The sequence below is a fragment of the Prionailurus bengalensis genome, chromosome A1 (assembly GCF_016509475.1).
Source record: "Prionailurus bengalensis isolate Pbe53 chromosome A1, Fcat_Pben_1.1_paternal_pri, whole genome shotgun sequence".
NCBI classification, from domain to species: Eukaryota; Metazoa; Chordata; class Mammalia; order Carnivora; family Felidae; genus Prionailurus; species Prionailurus bengalensis.
Window position 1 is genome coordinate 46,517,123 of NC_057343.1, and position 20,655 is coordinate 46,537,777.

The 20,655-nt window shown below is 33.9% G+C and overlaps 1 protein-coding gene across 2 annotated transcripts in view; it reads right to left on the reverse strand.

The window, feature by feature from the left end:
* The window catches only part of DACH1 (dachshund family transcription factor 1), a 435,329-nt gene that overhangs the window by 125,540 nt on the left and 289,134 nt on the right, over positions 1 to 20,655 (reverse strand). For both annotated transcript variants that reach the window (XM_043580344.1, XM_043580355.1), the window contains exon 4: positions 9,106 to 9,278. In XM_043580344.1, coding sequence (XP_043436279.1) covers positions 9,106 to 9,278 — 173 coding nt within the window. The remainder of the gene's footprint in view (positions 1 to 9,105; positions 9,279 to 20,655) is intronic.

The window sequence follows — 20,655 nt, forward strand, 5'->3', positions numbered from 1 at the left end:
TCATATGTTTATCAGTTAGAGATTCCATCACTGAATACGTTATAGAAGTGGAGAGAGGATAGTTCTAACATTAAATGTTATCACGATGTAACTTTTAACTTACAAAATTGAAGTTGACTAGCACTTTATAACCCAAACTCCTGAGATTTAAGACAACTCAGACGTATTCATTTATTCAAAGAACATTTACTGAACATGTAATATGTGCCAGTGTCCTAGGCTCTGGTCTCATATATACAACTAAGCAGAACTGATGAAAATCCTTTCCCTCATGGAGTGTGTATCTTAAGCGGTAAATGTTGTTAGTGGAGTCCAGAACCATATATGCACAGTGATGAAGTGTGACATCTAAATTTCCTTGCTCTGGAAAAATTATCAGACAAAATAAATAGTAGAAATAGGATTCTGGATTCAGGAAAAAATGTTTCAAAGTAGTTCTGGAAGACACAGTAAACAATGCTAATATACTTGCAGCTGGTCTCTACCTTCTGTCTGTCAGGCAGACACCATCAAAATTCCATGACTCCAAATTCTAAATTGAGGTTCCAAGGAATATTTACGTAGCTCTTTTTGTTTGTTTTTGTGATGATACACAAGAAATACTCAATGTTTCTAAATGTAAAACTGGTAGAACCCATGAGTGTAATCATAAACAACTTAGTTTTATACCACTGTCTTCTTCGAACTTATTCAGTGGTGGTAGGGGACTATATGTCTTCCCTCATCTGCATGAAAATTCAGGTAGCCTCATAATTTCAGATTACTATTTTTTAATATATAAAGTCCTACAGTTACTTCAAACAACCACATATAGTCTTGGCTCAGGGACTATAATCCATCCCTATGTAATAATAAATACTATCATCTTAATCAAAAGATAGGACTTCCTCTTTTCACACACTCAAGGAAGGGGGAACAGAGGGAGGAGAGAAAGAGAAAAAAGGTAAGTTTCTGACTTGACTGTCGCTGCCATTCATTAACTGGCATCATTCTCTCTGTGCATGACAAATGTTTAAACCCAATTTTTATCCAGTTAGGGCACTGTGTATGTTGTTAGAGGCCACCACCACACTGAGCTGGTCCTATGCAGTTCCATAAGGGTGTCATTCATCTCTAGGTTCCTCAGTCCCCTAAATGTCCTACATAGTTAAGTATGGATGCTTGATTTAAGTTGAGTTTGCAGTTGAGACTTCTTCATAGATGGTGTTGCATGCCTCCATCAGAAACACATAACGTCTGCTTGGCTGCATTTTATGATGCCAGCCCCCACTGATGATCATGGTCTAGACTCTACTTCATTAGCACTAGTAATTTGGTGACATTCCAACTATACCATTCCTTATTCATTTTTTTTTTGGCCAGAAGATTTAGATGAACAGAAAAGTTCCCCTAGTGAATTAATGATGATCCCTAGGGACAGTCTGTATGGGGAAAGTCAGGAAAATGCTTGATTTCACCCCTTTATCCTTTGCTTTTGTCCTTTAAAAAAATCAATTCCCTAGAATTCAAAGGTGAACCATGAATTTATTTTTTAGCATTATTACAAATGTATTGATTTAAACATATACGATTTGTTTAAATACATTGATGTAGGGTATATTTAGTGGTGGTTGTGTTTTAATACTTTTGTTGTAAGCATCTTCTTCAAATTTAATATCAACACCCAAATAAACATTAAGAGAATGTACTTAACTATTTCTCTAAGTCCAAGTAAAAATTATATGAAATCGTTTTTTGTGTGTGAAAAAATGTCTAAAAGTAATGCACACATCTAGTATTATTTATGATTGCCCCAAAATAAGCTATCCTGTACCTAAACAAACATGGGGGACATGACATTGCTCTAGGATTTTCATGTACTTTGAGAATCAGGTCACTCTGGTTCTAGTTTTTATAATATTTAAACATTTTAAACTTTCATGCACATAAAGTCCTATTTACTAATATAGTTATTTAAGGACCTGCTTTAAAGGAAATTATCAGGGATCAAAATTTTACTTGAATTTAAGTTTTTTCAATCTTTAATTCTTTAAATGAGAATGCCATAAAGTGTCTCTGCTTCTCTCTCTCTCTCTCTCTCTCTCTCTCTGCCTTTCTTTCACACACATATACACACACATATAGTCAAGAGGAGTCAATGGTCAGTGGAGAAAACTAACAAATCTAAATCATATTCCTTGTCCTCAGAAACCTCCGTAATGTAGCATGAGAGAAAGATGTTTATTCAAAGATGTAGAATAATTTGAATGTTGCCAAATTTCTCAATCTCAATTCTATACTATCCCTGAAAAAAATTAAATCTGAAAAAAAATGCATTTAAAAATTAGCTTTCTATACCAATGCACTGCAGAATTCCCCCAAAGTAAAATGCAGCACTTTTGTCAGGTGAAGAAGCCTGCACAAGAAAGAGAGAAAATTCTTACTATACAATTATGATTCTATTTCAAAAGCTTGACACGAATCTCTTATAAGATTCTAGAACTTATTTTTAAACAAATGATTGTGGATATTTGGGGAGAAAATAATGGGAGAAGACAATGTGAGTGTACAAAAACTTTGAAAGATGTTGTGAACACTAATGTAATCAGTATGGCAACCTGAATAAGTAAAGGGGTCATTAGCTCCATTATACAGAAAAGCAAACAAAGAGATATTAAGTAACTTGTCTGAGGTCACATGACTAAGAAGTAGTAGAAATGGAATATAAACCCAAGAATTCTTCCACCATAATCTATGTTTTAAACCACTAAAATACACTGCTTTTCTTTTTTTCAATTTTTTTTCAACAAGAACCATTTTTTCTAAGTCCTTATGATATCATTGAGAATTTATTAAATAAAATGTGAGAAAAATATTGATTCATTCAGGGAGATTTGGGGTTACTTGATGAATGATACCTAAAGAGAATCAATTAGTAGAACATTTCAGCCTATTAGGAATTCTCTAATGACAAGAGGAATTGATCTCTTGATTTATACTGTTTATTTTCCTCAGTGATTTAAAGTAATACAAGTAATATATCCTTTTACAATTTGGAAATGATACAAGGATTGTATAAATAGTATGAGAGTTTAGAATGTTAATACTCAAAAGTATCTAAAGAATAGGCTTCAAGTTATGAAATGAATAACTCACAGAATAAAAGGCACAGCATAGGGAATACAGTCAATGATATTGTAATAGTGTTGTATGGTGACAGAGGGTAGCTACACTTATGGTGATTATAGCCTAATATATAGAGAAGTTGAATCACCATGTTGTACTGAAACTTGTATAACATTGTGTGTCAACTATGCTTAAATTAAAAAAGTTAAGTATCTAAAGAGCCTAAATCAGTGGGCTGGGAAATACACTTAATATGGATAAATGCAAATTCCTAGTAAAAGTAAAAAAATAAAGAATTGGCTTAGTACAATTTCATGTTTAAAAGGCATGAAATGTACTGAGTCACACACACACACTCACAACAGTTTTGTGAATTCTGACTACATTTATAAGCTGTTGTCCACAACTGAGGTTTAGGTTAGTTCCAGCATCTCTTCACTAGCCAGTTCACTTCTAGAGTATTGTATGGAAAGGACTGGGGTAAAGAGGGTGATTTTTCAAAAAAGGTCAACCAAGAAGCTTGATGAGGAATGGTCAAAAAAAGTTAGAATACTGTGTCTGGAGGAAAGAAACACTATAGTTACTACAGCAGAGGATTTATAAATTTAAATGGCTAGGACACAGAATTAGTAGACCTTTTATCTTCCAGGAGAACATAATAAACTTGAGGTAGAAGCTAATGAAGACCCTCTTCATTCTTGAGTTTGCTGAAAATAGAATAGGCTTTCCACAAAAACTGAGCTATATAAAAATGGGTAGGGAGGATGCAAAAATTATTTTGCCACGTAGGGAAAGCTGGATTATATAACGTCTGATGTCTCAAGTCTATGTCTCTTCATTCAAAACATTCATAGAACATTAAACAGTAAAAATATATGATTCTCAATGATACATAACAGACTAATATAGAGCCCATAATAATTTAATATATACTTACAGGCAATTGGCTATTAGGAATTCAAATTAGAATTATTGTCTAAACAGTATATGCCCATTTCCTCCTCAAAGTTATCTTACTAAATTATTTCCAGTAGTCCAAACCAATCAGCCGAAGAAAGTCTAGATTTAATACTTTGGCAGACTCCATCATGAAGGCTTCTTTTAAAGCAAATAACAATGATACAGTGGTACTGTCTTCATCTCTGTAATTTTCTTTTCCTCATTTCCTTTAATTTCTTTTATTTTTCAATGCCAAAACCCATGGCCCCATCATGTTTGAGAGTTTAGTTTGAGCCGCCGCAATTATCCACAGCCTAAGATTCACACGGGTATGAGTTCATTGTAGTTCTAATGCAGGTACCAGCCATTTTTTATTTTTCTGTAAAGAGCCAGCTAGTCAATAGTTTATTCCACTCTGCTTTGTATTTGAAAGTAGCCATAGATGTTATATAGAGAGAGTGTAGCTAACTCCCAAAGCCATTTTGTTTATAGACACTAAAATTTGAATTTGATATAATTGTCATGGGTCGTGAATGACTGTCTTCCTGTGATATATTTCCTCACCCACTTTAAAGTATAAAACCATTCTTAACTCAGAGTCCATGCGAGAACTGGAAGAAGGGTGAATTTTACCCATGGACGACAGTTTTTGGACCCTGTTCCATTGCACGTACTGGTGTGGTGTGTACATTCTCATAAATAGGTTTATGAGAAAGTCTTTGGAGCTCCTTTACCTCCTAGAAACAGGTAATGACAAAATGTTTTAAAAGTCTGTAACCCTGACAGCATTGTTTTCACTTCCCTTCTGTCCTATAAATTCTTTTGCCATTCTCATGTAGGTTGTTTTCATTTTAATTCTTATCATTACTCTCAAAAAATGGAAATGGTACACTCCAGCACACGGGAAACGCCTCAACCTTCTATTTTCCCTTCAAAAGCTATTTCCCTTGTTTTATCATTCCTTCAGATGGGGGAAATCTTCTTGGTACTTAACATTTTGCTTTTAATCGGCCTTCATAATTAGAATCTTTTCAGGCAAACAAAGTTGCAAGCACTATTCTAATTGCCCACTTGGGTCCCATACTATTTAATGTGACATAGGAGTCAAACATTTTCTTTAGGGAAAATCAAACTTCCCCCAAATTAAGTTTAACTAATATATATCATGGGAGTTTACTAAACACTTCTCGTGCTATGAAGTCTTCTATATATAAATTTAGGCAGGTTTTTTATTAACTTGTTTTCCCTAATATTTGGAATTCTATAAAGAACCTATTCCTTACCCTTATCCTCCGAGGCTGTACTCTCGAATTCCCTCAGGTCTAGTTTTTTTTTTTTTTTTTTTTTTTTTTTTTTTTTACCAAAAATTGTTAGAATTATCTTATGCTTTTCTTGAAATATGGTTAGTCTCTATGATCTTTAACATCAAATTTAAAAATACATAGGTGGCCAGCCTGCAACGAAATGGGGCAATGGGCCCTTCCACACTTCCACGGTGGCCAATGGAGCGTCACTTTGATGTGTGCAGTTAAAACTACCAGCTTGTATTATTAGTGATAAATAATAATTTTTAAAACCATCAGCTTTTATTTTCTCTAATCATTCTTAATTAGAGCCATTGTTTCTTATTCAGCTATTATCACCATTTATATCACCACTGCTTTCAAAAGCCCAGAATTTCCTTTAACCTATCCATAGCCAAGTTTCTGAAAATATTTGCCCCGAGAGACTAGAAAATGGGCTATCACTATATTGTAGGAGGTGTTGGCACACAGTTCAAGACACAGGGCTTTGTCACTTTTTTTATTACCTTTTTGCATATTTCCTTCCTTTCTCCCTGTCTCCCTCCTCTCCATTCCTGACCTTAATTTAAGAAACCAAAGGAATGTTGCTGACTTTTCAATAATCTAGACTGTTTTCTAAAGGTGCCTTCCAGAGGAAACCCAACTGCTTCCTCCTACTTACCTAAATGTTGACAACCAAAGATTTAGTAAAGGAAGTTTCTCTACTTAAGTATTCTGATTAACATTGGATACAACATACACTATTTAAAAAATATGTGTGTATTTAAAAGATAAAATAAATCAAGTTTTCTGATGTAATTAGAGTCTTCTGGATCCAGACATACGTAAGCTACCAGCTGATGTCCAAATTATCTACAGTTAATAACTAAGTCACCCATTATGATTTTAAACTGCTAAAATCTGTTCTTCTGCCATAGTTTTACTTTAACTACGATTCCATATCTTGTCTAAATGAGGAACTACAAAATTCCCAGTTTTGAGAGTGAAAATTATATAATTATTATTATGAGGACGATTCTCTATAGTAATAATTACTAACTTTTTTAAAAAATGAGAGTAATCACATCCTATAACTAATCCTTAGTACCTTTTCATTTTTTAAAAATAGCTATCGAGTACAATGATAGGAACACTTAGCCTTTTTTCTTCAGTCAAAATCTCCCTCTAGGTCACTTCAGTGAGTGAAGCAATGAGAATGTTGAATTCTCAGTAATAACTATTACCAAAAATGGTCATAAGTGGAAATATGCAGTGACATCTTGATTAACAAATCCTTTGGTAACAAAGGAACCCTCTGAAAGTCACTCCGAATAAAGAGGAATTTTTAAAAGTTATCTTCTTGGTTCCTGGCTGACGACAATGTAGCATTCATTGGCATTTTCTCAGCTGAAGATTTTTAAGAAGTTGATCTCGGTTTTCTGTGATACATATATTTTTTTCCTGGTGAGGATACTTCAGAAAATGGTGAGGGACTAGTATACATCTTTGCTTATAGAGCCATTGTTATAAGAAAAATTGGTATTAGCATATTATTCAATGTATAATAGTAATGTATAAGTATGTATACAATGTATATACAATGTATAAGTAGTAACATGGCCTTTTAAAAAAAATGTATGACATTACCTATCATTTTGGTATAACACGGAGCATTTTCACTGCCCTAAAAATTCTTTGCACTCTCCCTATTCATCCCTGCCCCACTCCTTGGCAACCACTGATCTTTTTAGTATCTCCATAGTTTTGCCTTTTCTAAAAGGTCATTCACTTGGAATCATACAGTGTGTAGCCTTTTCAGCCTGGCTTCTTTCACTTACCAGTATACATTTAAGTTTCCTCCATGTCTTTTCATGACTTGATAATTCATTTCTTTTTAGTTGTGAATAATATTCCATTATATGGTGTCAAGCGTTTAGTTAAGCTACTCCAATAGTATTGATGCCTAGGCATCCATTTTGTTTGGCCAACTGTCCTGGAGGGACCTTAACTGACAAAAGCCCCCTCTTGCAAGCACATGCCCTAGATAACAGCCACAGAATCACAAGTAAATGTAAGCATGTAAGCCCTTAATAGGACTTCTTCAACAGCACTTGTGAATAAAGGTCTCCTCCTACATACGAGCCCGCTGGAGCTCACCAAAACTATGCTCTTCTGGTTTTAATTGCCCAATCTAGCCCTAGCCTGGGAACCTCGAAGCATTCTACTGTTGGGCCCTGACACAGGCATCTGTCCCAGATCCTGCCTTGTTCTCTCTGTACTCCACCTTGACCTCCCCATGTCGTCCTTCAAGGTATATACCCTGAGGTATTTCCACCAGAACTCGTGAGTAATAAGGTTTTCTATTTCAATTTTTCTTACGGTTTGTGTTGGACCATGGCTCACCATCAGTCATCCCTATGTTCCACTTAACAAATGTTAATTTAGCAAAGTCATAACATATGGATATACCACTTCTTTTTAATCCTTTCACCTGCTGAAAACATCTTGGTTGCTTCCAAGTTTGGGCAATTATTAAAAAAAAACTGCTATAAATATCCATGTGCAAGTTTTTGTGTAGACATAACTCTTCTACTTGTTTGAGTAAATACCAAGGAGCTGGCAAAATACATAATCCTGTGGTAGAAGTATGTTTAGCTGTGTAAGAAACCATAAAACTGCCTCCCAAAATGGCTATAGCATTTTGTATACCTACCAGCAATGTATAAGAATTGTTAACAGGACTTTTTATGTAAGGCATGCTCCAGAGGCCTCCTTAACTCAACTGTATTATATTCAGAAGAGGTAATGATTATGTCATATAAGGATAAGCATTAGTATCTTTTACTTAATTTAAAAATTAATAATGTATTCTGACAATTCATTTAAAGGAATTTTGTTTAAGTACATATTATAAAATAAATTAAAGGTATATGCATACACATTTAAGGGCATACACATACCCTCCCACACAAGGGGAAAAGAGAGAGAGAGAATTGTGCATATATACACACACATGTGATCTTTGTATAATAGTGTTATCTTCACATATAGTGTATTTTTGAATTTATAAAAAGCATTCAATTTTATTATTTTGTTTAGTGTTTACACCTATACTGTATTACCTACTTTTTATATTTAGAATAGAATCAGAAAGATTGAGTCACATGCTCAAGGCAACATGGCAGAACCATAATTTAACAACAAATCAGCAACTATTTCCTATACCTTAAAGCTCATAAACCCCCACACACATACATTGACATGCATGCATTCATGCACACAGTCATATATATATTTATTGAATTTGAAATATATCAATTAATTTCCTACATCCATCTCTCTCTTAATAGATAAAGACGAGGACCCCCGGATGGCTCAGTTGGTTAAGTGCCTCACTCTGATTTTGGCTCAGATCATGATCTCACAGACGTAAGATCAAGCCCTGCATCAGGCTCTGCCCATGGAGCCTGTTTGGGATTCTCTCTCCATTCCTCTTTCTCTCTGCACCCTCCCCTGCTTGTACTTTTTCTCTCTCAAATAAATAAATAAACTTAAAACAACAGATACAACACGGAACTTAAGATTGGCCTAATCTGTCTAATACTGTACCCCTGGCTCTACCTGGTTCTAACTACTGTAAGTGATTTTTCTCACAATTTATTTACTATCATCTGTTTCGAATTTAGAATTACTTGTGGAATAAAAAAATAGACTTAGAGGTAGTGGCCTAAGACGATGTTTGGCATAAGCCAAAACAGTCACGTAAGAAAACAATTACCTTAATAACAGACGTCTCAACTCTGGAAGGGGGACTCTGAACGTGAGCTGCTGCCGCCATATTTGCAATGGTGCTGAGATGGTTCATCTGGCTCATTGCCATGGTGACAGACGCTGGAGGTAGGCTGACGGGAATTAGAGGGTGGGGCATCATCATAAAAGGAAGTTCCAGTCCTATAAAAAATGCACAGATCTCATCATTGCTCTGTTCAAATAAAACTATGAAACGTAGTGTATCTCATTTATGAAAATGGTAAAGGGCATAAATCATTGGAAATTGAGGCGTTAAAAAACGTTCTAATAATGATTGCCAAAGGAAAGATATTTGTCCTCTTTATATGCAACAATACCCACTCACCACTCAGGGAAACTAGGTTTGAAGCTAACCAGTTCGGTGCCATGTTTTATCACGTCACCATGCCCCATGCGTTCAATACAAATGGTCAATTCGTTGCTGCATTATTCTTCTGATCATTCTAATTCTTGCTTAAAATATGAGGGTTTTATTTAACATATCACAATCAGTTATCTAAATGTAGTATCTCTTCGTTATGTCCTACATTTTACAATATAATGATTGGATATTTTTTTCTGGGCAACTGCCATTTTTAGTACCAAAAAATACCATTATAGAATTTGGCAGAAGGTGGCTCTGCTTGAGATGGTGGAGAGGTTGCCTAAGTGGAAGGCTATTAGTTCCAGGCATGTGGGGATGGGTAACAGAAGCCTGAGATCTCTGTGATGGGCAAGAGGACAGTGTTTGCTTATCCCAAGAACCATCACAGCTACTTGTGGGGAATGCACATAAGCAATTTGGATGCAATATTATTCCAAATCTTCTAATAGTTTATTTGAAATGAGGTTTTAAAAAGTATATCACATTGCGAGTTGGCCAAGTGATTTCTTGGAAAATAACCTCAAGTAAGTAAATTTCCCCTAAACCATATTTTTTTTTTGTTTTTCTTTTTCTTATATAGTTCCTCAATTAAAAAAAAAATTCTACAATATTTATCTCACTTTTTGAGTCTAATCTAGTTTGAATAACCAAATTAAGATAAAATGGTCTCTTTTATATACCTAGAGAATTAATTACTTCTTAGAAGTGAAGCCCACTGGTAGTTGTGGTTATTCTTGTATTAAATGATATTCTAGCCACCATTCAGAGTTAAAGTTCCTCACTTAATTCCACCACAAATCCTAAACATGGAATTATTAAATGCCCAACTCATTTAGACACAGCACAAAGAGCCTAAAAGATCACTTTACAAAGGTTAATAATGTCAAAGCAATATATTAAATATGTGTGCCTCAATAAATATATCACCTTTATTCAACTACAAAGAAACAAAAGTTGATGATTATGGCAATATAGTGTCAAAGTAAAAACAGTACATTTGAGAGCTTTCATTTTAATAATGGGGCCATGTTTTGGATTTCAGTAGATTTTTAAACACCTTAATAGGATACACCTTAGAAGGTATTTATGAATAATTTCAATTTAGACATGTTCCCCAATTAAATTAACACTAACTTATTTACTGAATCTGTTGAATATACAAACAGCCCCTTGAAGAAAATTTTTGTAATGTCCCTGTCAGCTTAATGAGTTTTCATTTCTTAAAAAAGGAAAAGAAATAATATTTTCATATAATATACTTAGAAACAGCAAAGTTGGTAAAACTCCAATTTAAATGCTTTAGCTCCATTAAAAGCTTCATTGTAAAATCTCTATGACATAGTTTTTAATGAAGAATACTTAGTTACTGCCATGATTTTTTTTCCATTTACTTCATGAAGACAGTTAAGGTTCAATATAAATTCAAACTCATTAGCTCAATACTGTCTGAATCTTAGAGTAAATTGTTCAGAAGTGGGTAATGAAAACTCAATTCAAATTCTTCAGCAATCAAACAAAGCAATTTTATTAAACAATGAAAAGAATCAATTAAAGTGGATATCTTTATTATCTTTATTATTTTACAAGAAACCATGACAGCTTTTGGCTAAAAAAAAGTTTATAGCTTCATCCAGAAATGACTCACATAAAAGAAATTTCTCCAGCTTGTTCCTACACTATGATATAAAAGTTCACTTCCATATTCACAAATGGATCTACTTTATTTCTCTACTCACACCCTTTTTGATGCTTATACCAAGGTCCTAATCAAACATGCAAAAACTGTAAGTATGTGAATTTTTCAAACGTATGGTGTCAAGAAAATATTTGATGGTGAAACATGATAAAAATTCGACTCCACAATGCCTTTATCGAGGTATGTGCAAATTTTTTCTTTAAATGTTTACTTTTTATAGTATCATTTAAAACAAGTGTTGAGGCATAATCACTGACAATTGGTATAGAAATAACACTTTGGAATAAATGTTATTTGAAAATGAAAACTGGATAGGGAATTTATAATTAATGGATAATTTTCCCTACACATTTCATTTAAAATACCAATAAATGCAAGCATTACATTTTCATAGTATGTTGCTTATTTGAAGATAATTGATGGACTGAGTACAGAAAAATACTCACATTCATTATTTTAAATTCAGTTTGAGTTCTGTTTATATCTATTATCTAGTTTTGTTTCTCTGTTCACTTGAACCAATTTCTCCTTTTATTTGAATTCTGATTGCCAGTTAATACATTGGAAAAAGTCATTTTTCCAAATATATTTCAGTTTTACTCTCATAGTGGAGAAGCACTGTGACTATTTTTTTCACATTATCAAGGTATAAAATATTAAGCCAAACTTCTGATTGAATCATTCTGAAACAGATTATAGACAAAATACTATCTATTTTCACATCTCTTTTGCATCACAGGGTATTAGTCCCTTGTGTGAGGGTAAATATCAATCATCCACATGTGAATTTTCCATAGCAAGTTGATAACACTAGATTGGATTTTCCCACTACATAAAATGCTCCTAGCCATCTCCACCAATCATCATTTGTTAAATACTCATGATGTTAGCTCATTTGGGTAATAAATAGAGCAAACAATTAAGAAACTAAGTCTGATGAAAAATATACAATATATAACTAAGTCAGCTGTAAGTGATTTTTGCATTATTTATAACATCCTTTTCCTATTAGCATGAATAAATAAGAATTGAAAATAGGCCATTTCAGAACAAGACATACCCATAGTTATTAAATGTATGATTTCAAGTGCTTTGGTTTAAGCCAATATGTTTAGTGATATAAGCCAGTATATATGTACTATGCCTACACGCAAACATATATATACACACTTGTATACCTTTAAAATTAACGTTTACTACTGTGACCACAGGAAATCTTGCAAGAGACAGAAGATAAAATATATAGGAAATTCTAATACTTGGTAAGGAGAGTTAGAAACAAAAAAAAAATACCTGATGCATCTCTCTTTCCCCATTCTTATTGAATCAAACTGTTTCTTGACTTTACAGTGGAAGAACAAGGTGAACTTGATATAGCCTTCAGGTCCCCAAAGAACATATACTATCATAGGTTGTCAAGGCATGTATGTAAAAACTCATAAAACACAATAAAATTATGAAATGGTTTAAGCAAAGGAAAATGGTCATGGGTTCACGAAAAGACTCAGTGGATCCAACTGTTGATTACTTGAGATGTGTATTCATATTTTAATGTCGGGGGGAAGGAACTGAAGGGAAAGAGATTTCCCATACCTAGTCTTACACACAGATTGTGGAGAAGCGCAGGAACAGTGTCAGGCTAGACAGCTGCTTACATAGGTTCAGCTGCAGGTAGAACACAACAGGCGGCTGCTATATGCTGAAATTAAGAAGCGTAACCACAAGCACAATGAAGGCCCGCTATTAATGCTATGCCATGATTTTGGTGGAGTGAAAATTAACAAATGGAGTCTTGCAACACACACAGCCAGAGGTAAGCGGGTACATAAATGTAAGAAAAAAAGTTGAAATAAAATGCCTGATTACCAATTCTGTCTCTAGCTAAAAACTATTAATTTTGCATTCTATAGTATCTGAAACAATTCACTTACCTGCCTAGGTATACACATATAAGAATTTATCAATAAAAATGTACAAATATCTGGAACTTAAATACAAAAAGCGATTGTGTGTTTAGTTTTCCTTTGTGTAAAAAGATGTGTATTCTTCAGGGACAAGCAGAGTGATCTTAAGATCTAGTGTAACTGAAACGTGAATTTGTAAAGACTGGGTATGGAACTTTCTCTGCAATCTTACACGCTTCCCATCCCAACATTAAAACATAGCTATACGTTCTGAAAAAAAGCAAACAGCTGGATGCACTATCTCCGTCTTTTTACAAGCTCAGACTACTCTTCTTGGCTTGCTCCAGTTTATATTTTGTCTTATTTTGTGATACATATCTTATGATGGACCAAGTTTTAAATGCAGAAATATACTGCTTTGGGTAGAAACCCTTAAATTTTGAAAGCTATCCCTACTCTAAAGGTAGTCAGATTATGGGACATTCAGAACTGCTGAGTTACAAGTATTAAATGGCTTTCTTTTTCCTCTAATTTGTGCCTTCAAACACATTTTGCCAAGGCTCCCTTTTCTGCCCCTTAATAACCTTGAGTATTAAAAAATCCATTCTAGTTAACGCTCGTTTCTGTTTCTCCATCTCTATCAGCACTGGCCATCCCTAAGAACCTAGGTGGCCTGGAAGACAATGGCTTGGTTAGTTTTTCATCCATCCTCCTTCTCTCCTTCTCCTGGATAGTAGGATAAAGGTCTCCGACTCAACCAGTTCCACCTCAAGTTCTCCCTGCTTCTACGACTATGCCTATCAGCCACTTACATCTTCCACATGGCAGGTGCCTAAATGCTAAGTATCTCCTACTAAGTCATGCCTGATCCTTTAAGAGGGTCCCTTCCAGAGGAACTTCCTAGAAGCACGAGTCGCTAACAATGGAAATCTTCAGTTTCCTGCTTTTCTAAACTCCCCAAACTGCCACCGCCGCTTACCAATAAGGTCCTTCTCTTGGTGTGGGTCGTCTTGTTCCGATGATGTCCACTCTCTAGCCTGCCACCTATCAATTCCTTATCCCCCTGCTCAAATATATACAGAAAACAGAGCAGCAGTTCACACCAAAACAGAAATCCAGCTCTGAAATAAGGGGAAGGCACCTGTAAACTTGGAAAGCCTCCCTTCAACTGGTGGTGTGGAAACGCTCTCAAAAAGGGATCACTGAGTCACAGCCCTCCCAGTAGATGCTGTCTCTTCACTGCAAGGATTTCTTTAAACCCCTCTCTCTACGGTCATACTCTCTTATAATGAGGCAGGAGGATATTTGTGGGGCCTGGATGATAGTTAAGATAGGCTGGTTCAGGTGCTATTGATAAGTAGCAGCTGCTTTTTACTTTCTTTAAAATGAGGGGTACCTGGTACCTTTTGTTCTTGTGTGGGACCACAGGAAAAATTCTACTGAATATCTGGTGACATGGTATATTCAATAGAACCAACAATAAATATGGCTAGAGTATAAATAAAATTTTAGTAATTGATTCTTGTGAGTAAACTGAAATAAAGGAAAGAAATGTGAATCCTCAGCATTTGGAATGTTATTTTGCAAATCAACCGAAACAATTATCAATTGAGACAGAGGTGCGAAAAAAAATTAAAGAAGGATTAAATGTGTAGATAATCATTGGCAAAGAAAGATCACCTTGTTTTGTGGGACACAATTTTTAAGTAGAAAAGAAAATGTAAAATGCTTTGGGAAAGGATATTATTAGTGTTTAATTTAAAAAAAACAACAACAACAAAACACAAACTTGGTTATGTGTATGAGTGGCACCAAATATCCTAGCCCCGATAATCATATTTATTATTCAACCCTGCATATATCTAATGAGGAATAGGTTCCAAAAAGGAACACCATAGTATATTTTTATGAATTTTAGATAGAATATATATCAAACACAAAATTAAAGTGACATGTAAAAAAAGAATGTCTTTTCAACTACCATGCATTAAAATAGTAAAAGTACATGTAAATGTTATTACCCTTTATACTTAGGTAACATGTAACTATTCATTCAGATCTTCCCACAGGCTGACCCTGATAAAGAAGGAAATCTCAAAGGGACTAACGGTCACACCACCGCTTAGTGAGTGACACTGATAGACTGTGACGGGAACCTGACATTGTCAAGATTCGTTTACAATGAAAATGATGGCAAGAGCAGGCATTTACTACATACCATTGGAGACCACTTAGAAGGATGTCAACACTACCTTAACAATGGAAACAAGACTATTCAGTGAAAGCAAATACTAGTCACAGACACTACAGATGTTTAGTTGTTATTTCAAAGGTAAGTGAGAATATACAAGTTACTTGCTTTTTTCACCTTAAAAATGAAATATAAAATGTCAACAGTACTCCTAGTGTTTTGCATAAACAGGAGACACAGTTCTCTCCTGAGTTAATGTAATGTAATCGTTTTAAATCTTTTTTCTTCTGGATAATGATCGGAGTTGATTTACGTTAGCATATATAAACACTGAAATCTTTTGGTGTTTTGGTTCAACTTCATCAAATTACTTTATTTTAGAATGGAGAGGAAGTAATATTTTATGGGAACAATTAATTAGGGTCACAATTAAAAAACAAAACAAAACAACAAAGCAAATAAAATAAAGTAAAATAAAATAAAACAAAATAAAATAAAATAAAATAAAATAAAATAAAATAAAATAAAATAAAATAAAATAAAATAAAATAAAATAAAATAAAAAACATTCCAGTTTCAGTGCAGTGCCTCAGCAAAGAAAACACCACAAATGTCTCCTGGCTGGTATTGCAAAATAACACCCACAGAGCAGGACATTTCGAGTCTAAAATTTGTATACGTACACATCTCATGTTTGATTTGGAACCGCTGGGGAAAAACAAATCTGGTTGGCTGTTATGTAACCAATCCTGCTTAGCTTATGTTCTAACATCAACTTACTTTTTTTCCTTAGAGGGAAAGAATAGTATTTCCATGAATTCTAACTATCCCACTACCATTAAAAAGGAGTCATTTAAGTAAACATGTTACTCTCCCAGCAATATTTAGATATATTTTCTTTAGTTATCTATCATTAATTAAACTTTACTCTCTGTTACCTGAGTGTTAAATATTTGTCCATTAGAAATTTAAAACTCTTACAATACAAGAAGGCTTCTATTTTACCTGTGATGTTTTCTTTTGAGAGCAGAGCTATTTTGACACATTATATATCTTTTTGACATATATATATACATGTATATATATATATATATATCCTATATATATACATATATATATTCTATATATATATACACATATATATTGATGATAATATAACATATAGATATATATACATATACATATATATTGATGATAATATAACATTGGTGCTATTAAAGTCCCTGGACTCATCAGAATAATGCCTATAGCCAGATTTCTTCACCAAGTGGAGACATTTCTATTTCCTTGCATATTCTGCAAAGCTGTTGAAAGTGGCATAAGTTAACAAGCTATACAAAGTGACGTATAAAATACTAGAATCAGAGCCACTTATTTTTTTTAGTTGAATATTCTTCACCATCGCTAATGATTATTGAACTAAAAAGAATAAGAAACAAATTGTAAAATCAGAGCTGAAGTTCAAGTCACTAGTATCAAATGGAATACATAAGAGGATCCTTAAAGAAGAGGGAGACATATAAAAAACAATTATCCTGAAAATCTTTGAGGAATCATGGAAAACCAGAACAGCATTAGGTAACTTACGATACACAATGGCTTACATTTTAAAAGACTTGACCTTAAATTCATAAAAATTATTAGAATGAATTGTTGTATACAGAATTCAATACTGTATGTATTTTCCCTGATTTCATACGAAAATCCAGAAAGTTTTGATACAACTTGAAATAAAAGAAGGAAGGCCATTACTATAAAGATAAAAGGTTAAATACTTTATGTGGAGAAGACAGAGATAATTATATCAGAAAACACTTTGCTTTTTGATGCTGCTGTTTTCTTTGGATTCATTAGCACCATGCTCTAAGTGTTAACCAGGTAAAATCGATTCCCTAAACAAAACAAAACAAAAGCAGAGTTAGACTGAGTAATTAGTTACATAGGACTCAAGGAAAGAAATAGTAGCCAAATTTTATATCCAATTTGTATGGATTAAATATTTAGGTGTTTTGTTGATATGGACTATAAAATGGTTGGAAGCAAGAGCCAAATGTCTCTATTTAGTGGAAATCATATTGCAACAGATTGGTTAATTTCTACAGCTAAACTATAACACTAGCTATTATGGACAGTATATAAATAACAATACTAAAAACATGTAAGCTTTCCAATCTAAAATGTATTCATGAAATTCTTCAAAATAAAGCAGTTGGGTATAATGTATCCAGTTTAACTGCATCTTTTAACCTTTCTCACTGCCAATGTCAATGAATTTCTACCTTTTCCCACTTTAACTCATCAAATTATTTTTCCATTAGGCAAACAAATGAACTAGAAATTCTCCTCTCTAAGGATATTGTAATTTCCCTATAGATTTACAATTACATCAAATAAAATTTCAAGTTAATATACTTTATATACTGTTAGTAGTGTAATCAACGTCGTGGTATATAATATTAACAATTTTATGTTCATGCATAAGTGTTGTTCATGGTCAGTTGAAATCAGTTTTCATTTCCATTGTTTTATACAGTGTTTTCAGTTTTAAATGATTTATGTTGAAATTGAAAAATTTTCTCACTTGAGCCAAATTGCTATTAAATTTTCCAAAAAGCATAAAACCCCCGTAGGTAGCATGGCATACTCGTGGAAATCATCTCGATATTTCTCTATCTGTATGGATCTACAACTTAAATTATCTTCTCCCCAAACCTAGTTAGCCTTAAAGAATGACATCACCAGCTAGTTTATAAGCCAGAAACCTAGGGATCATCTTTATCTCCTCTTCTCTGTGTGCCACAAATGTCCAGTTCCATTTCATGTCCTGTTGATTTCATCTACGTCATTTACCTCTACTTCTATATCATCATTACTTTTAAGTAAAAATCTGACACTATCATTCCCCTGCTTAGAGGACTTCAGTTGTTTCCCACTGTTATTAAGGAAAGACCCAACACTTCTTGTCTTAATGTAAGCACCACGTGGGCAGACCTATGTAGCTTTTGTTCATCATTGTATCCCCAGCATTTAACAGAGTAGGAATAACTCTCAGTTCTTGAGTTGAAAACTGCAATTCTCAGACCAATTTTTACCTTCACATGAGGGAAGCTTCAATGTGGCTTTTTTTTTTTAACGTTTATTTATTTTTGAGACAGAGAATGAACGGGGGAGGGGCAGAGAGAGAGGAAGACACAGAATCGGAAACAGGCTCCACGCTCTGAGCCATCAGCCCAGAGCCCGACGCGGGGCTCGAACTCACGGACCGCGAGATCGTGACCTGAGCTGAAGTCGGACGCTTAACCGACTGCGCCACCCAGGCGCCCCCAATGTGGCTTTTAAAAATGCTAAGCTATGGCCATTGTTCTTGACCAGCTTACAGTGTGGGAGAGAGAGATACAAATATAAACATATGTACATAATTTTATCTTTGACTGGAATGAAAGAGAAGATGAAGACATAAGTTTGGTATTCTGAAAATAAGCTTGACAGAACTGGGTAATCAATTTGGATACAAATGGGGATGAAGAGAATAAAATGTGAAAGATGATCTGAGTATCTATACTAACAGGATGTGTGGAGATATTATTAAGGAGTGATGATGATAATGATGATGATGATATCTAACACGTATTGTCTACTTTCAATGTGTTAGGCACTGCGGTAATAAGGTTTTATACATACTATCCAATGAATCTTTGGAAACTCTGAGGTAGATCCACATTACTGTTATAAAGGTTGATTTAATTTACCCCAGGATTTAGATTCTGGAATTCTGAACATGCAACCCAAAATTTTAGTCACCTAATGAGGAAGATCTGATTTAAAAATAAATGAAGATTAGTTCGATTTTGGACATACTAAATATGAGATGCTTCAGGAACAGTCAAATAAAGATTGACAATAAGCAGTGAGAAATACAGAACTGAAATTTGGAAGAAAAGCAGATACTCAGTGAGGAAGATGTGGATGTCTTTGACTTGTAGGTAGGAGATTAAGCTGTGATGCTTGGAGAGGGCATAGAAAGTATAAAGCTACTTCTACTAAAAGTGTATTTGTACTGTAAGCCACATAATAAGCCCCAAATAAGCCAGATGAATGATTTAAAAATAAAACAAGTAGAAGAAACAGAAGCCCAAGAAGCTGAGCAGGACCAAGCAAATATTGGTATATGACTCTTAAATTCTTAGCACAAAAGAGTACCAATGTCCATAATATTCAGGTCTCTCCACTTACTTCTAAACTATAATATTCTTTTTAATAAGAAAATCAACATGAATTACTGAGAGATCTTGGGTCCTTATTTAATACTGAATGAATGAATGTAGGATATTATGACTAGATGTAAAGATTTAACAATCCTAACTACTATTTAGGTAAACAGACTGAACCGGGACAAACAAACAAAAAACACAAATAGACACAGCTAAGCATAGATTGAAAAGATGCCATTCGCCCAATTTGTAATACGATAAATAATTAGAATATCCAACAATTACAAGGTCCCCCTAAGAACATTAAGGAGAGAGGCAGCTTTAAATCAAAAGACTACATATCGCAAATAACTCAGCACATTTGAAGGACCATTGAAATAATATTATATTATAGTGGTGAGATTACATGCAGATGGCAGGCCTGTTGAAAGCTACTGTTTATATGAAACCAAATCATTCTTTCCATAGCTTTTATTATATGTAGTGAAGACATACAATTCAAAGCACTTTTCATCAGTTTTTCATAGGCAGACATAACAGGTGATTTTCAAGGTCAAAATGACCACTATAATTTCAGTTGCTAGCAATGAAAAAAATACTTAAGATGATTAGCATTAATGTGGATAATTTCATTTCCACACTTTTAACTCCAATTTGGGAATTAAATATAAGCATTCATTTTTCTCCCAAGAATAAATGCATATGCTTTTAGATTGGTGTCACAATGTGAATTAGAATAAGATAAATGGTTACAAAATGTGTTTTGAAATGAGGATTGATTTTCTGATAATATCAACACTCTTAGGTCAATAGAAAGTAAAACTTAAACATCCTTATTCATTTTTTATTTAAAAAATATCTACTGTAACTATTATAACCATAGTGTGACCAATGAAAAATATAAGGAGAATGCAACCAACCTAAGGTCACACAATGATTCAGTGTCAGAACTGAGTGTTAACATGGGTTTTATGTTCATTTAACACACACACACACAAACACACACACATGCACACACACTGTAGTATTGGAATAAATCATTTTAATCATTTTTCTTCAATAAAATTTTCCCAACATCAATGCTAAAAAGATGCATGCCTTGTTAAAAGAAATAATGAATGGGGAAATTGCCATCTTTTCTAAGGTGATCAA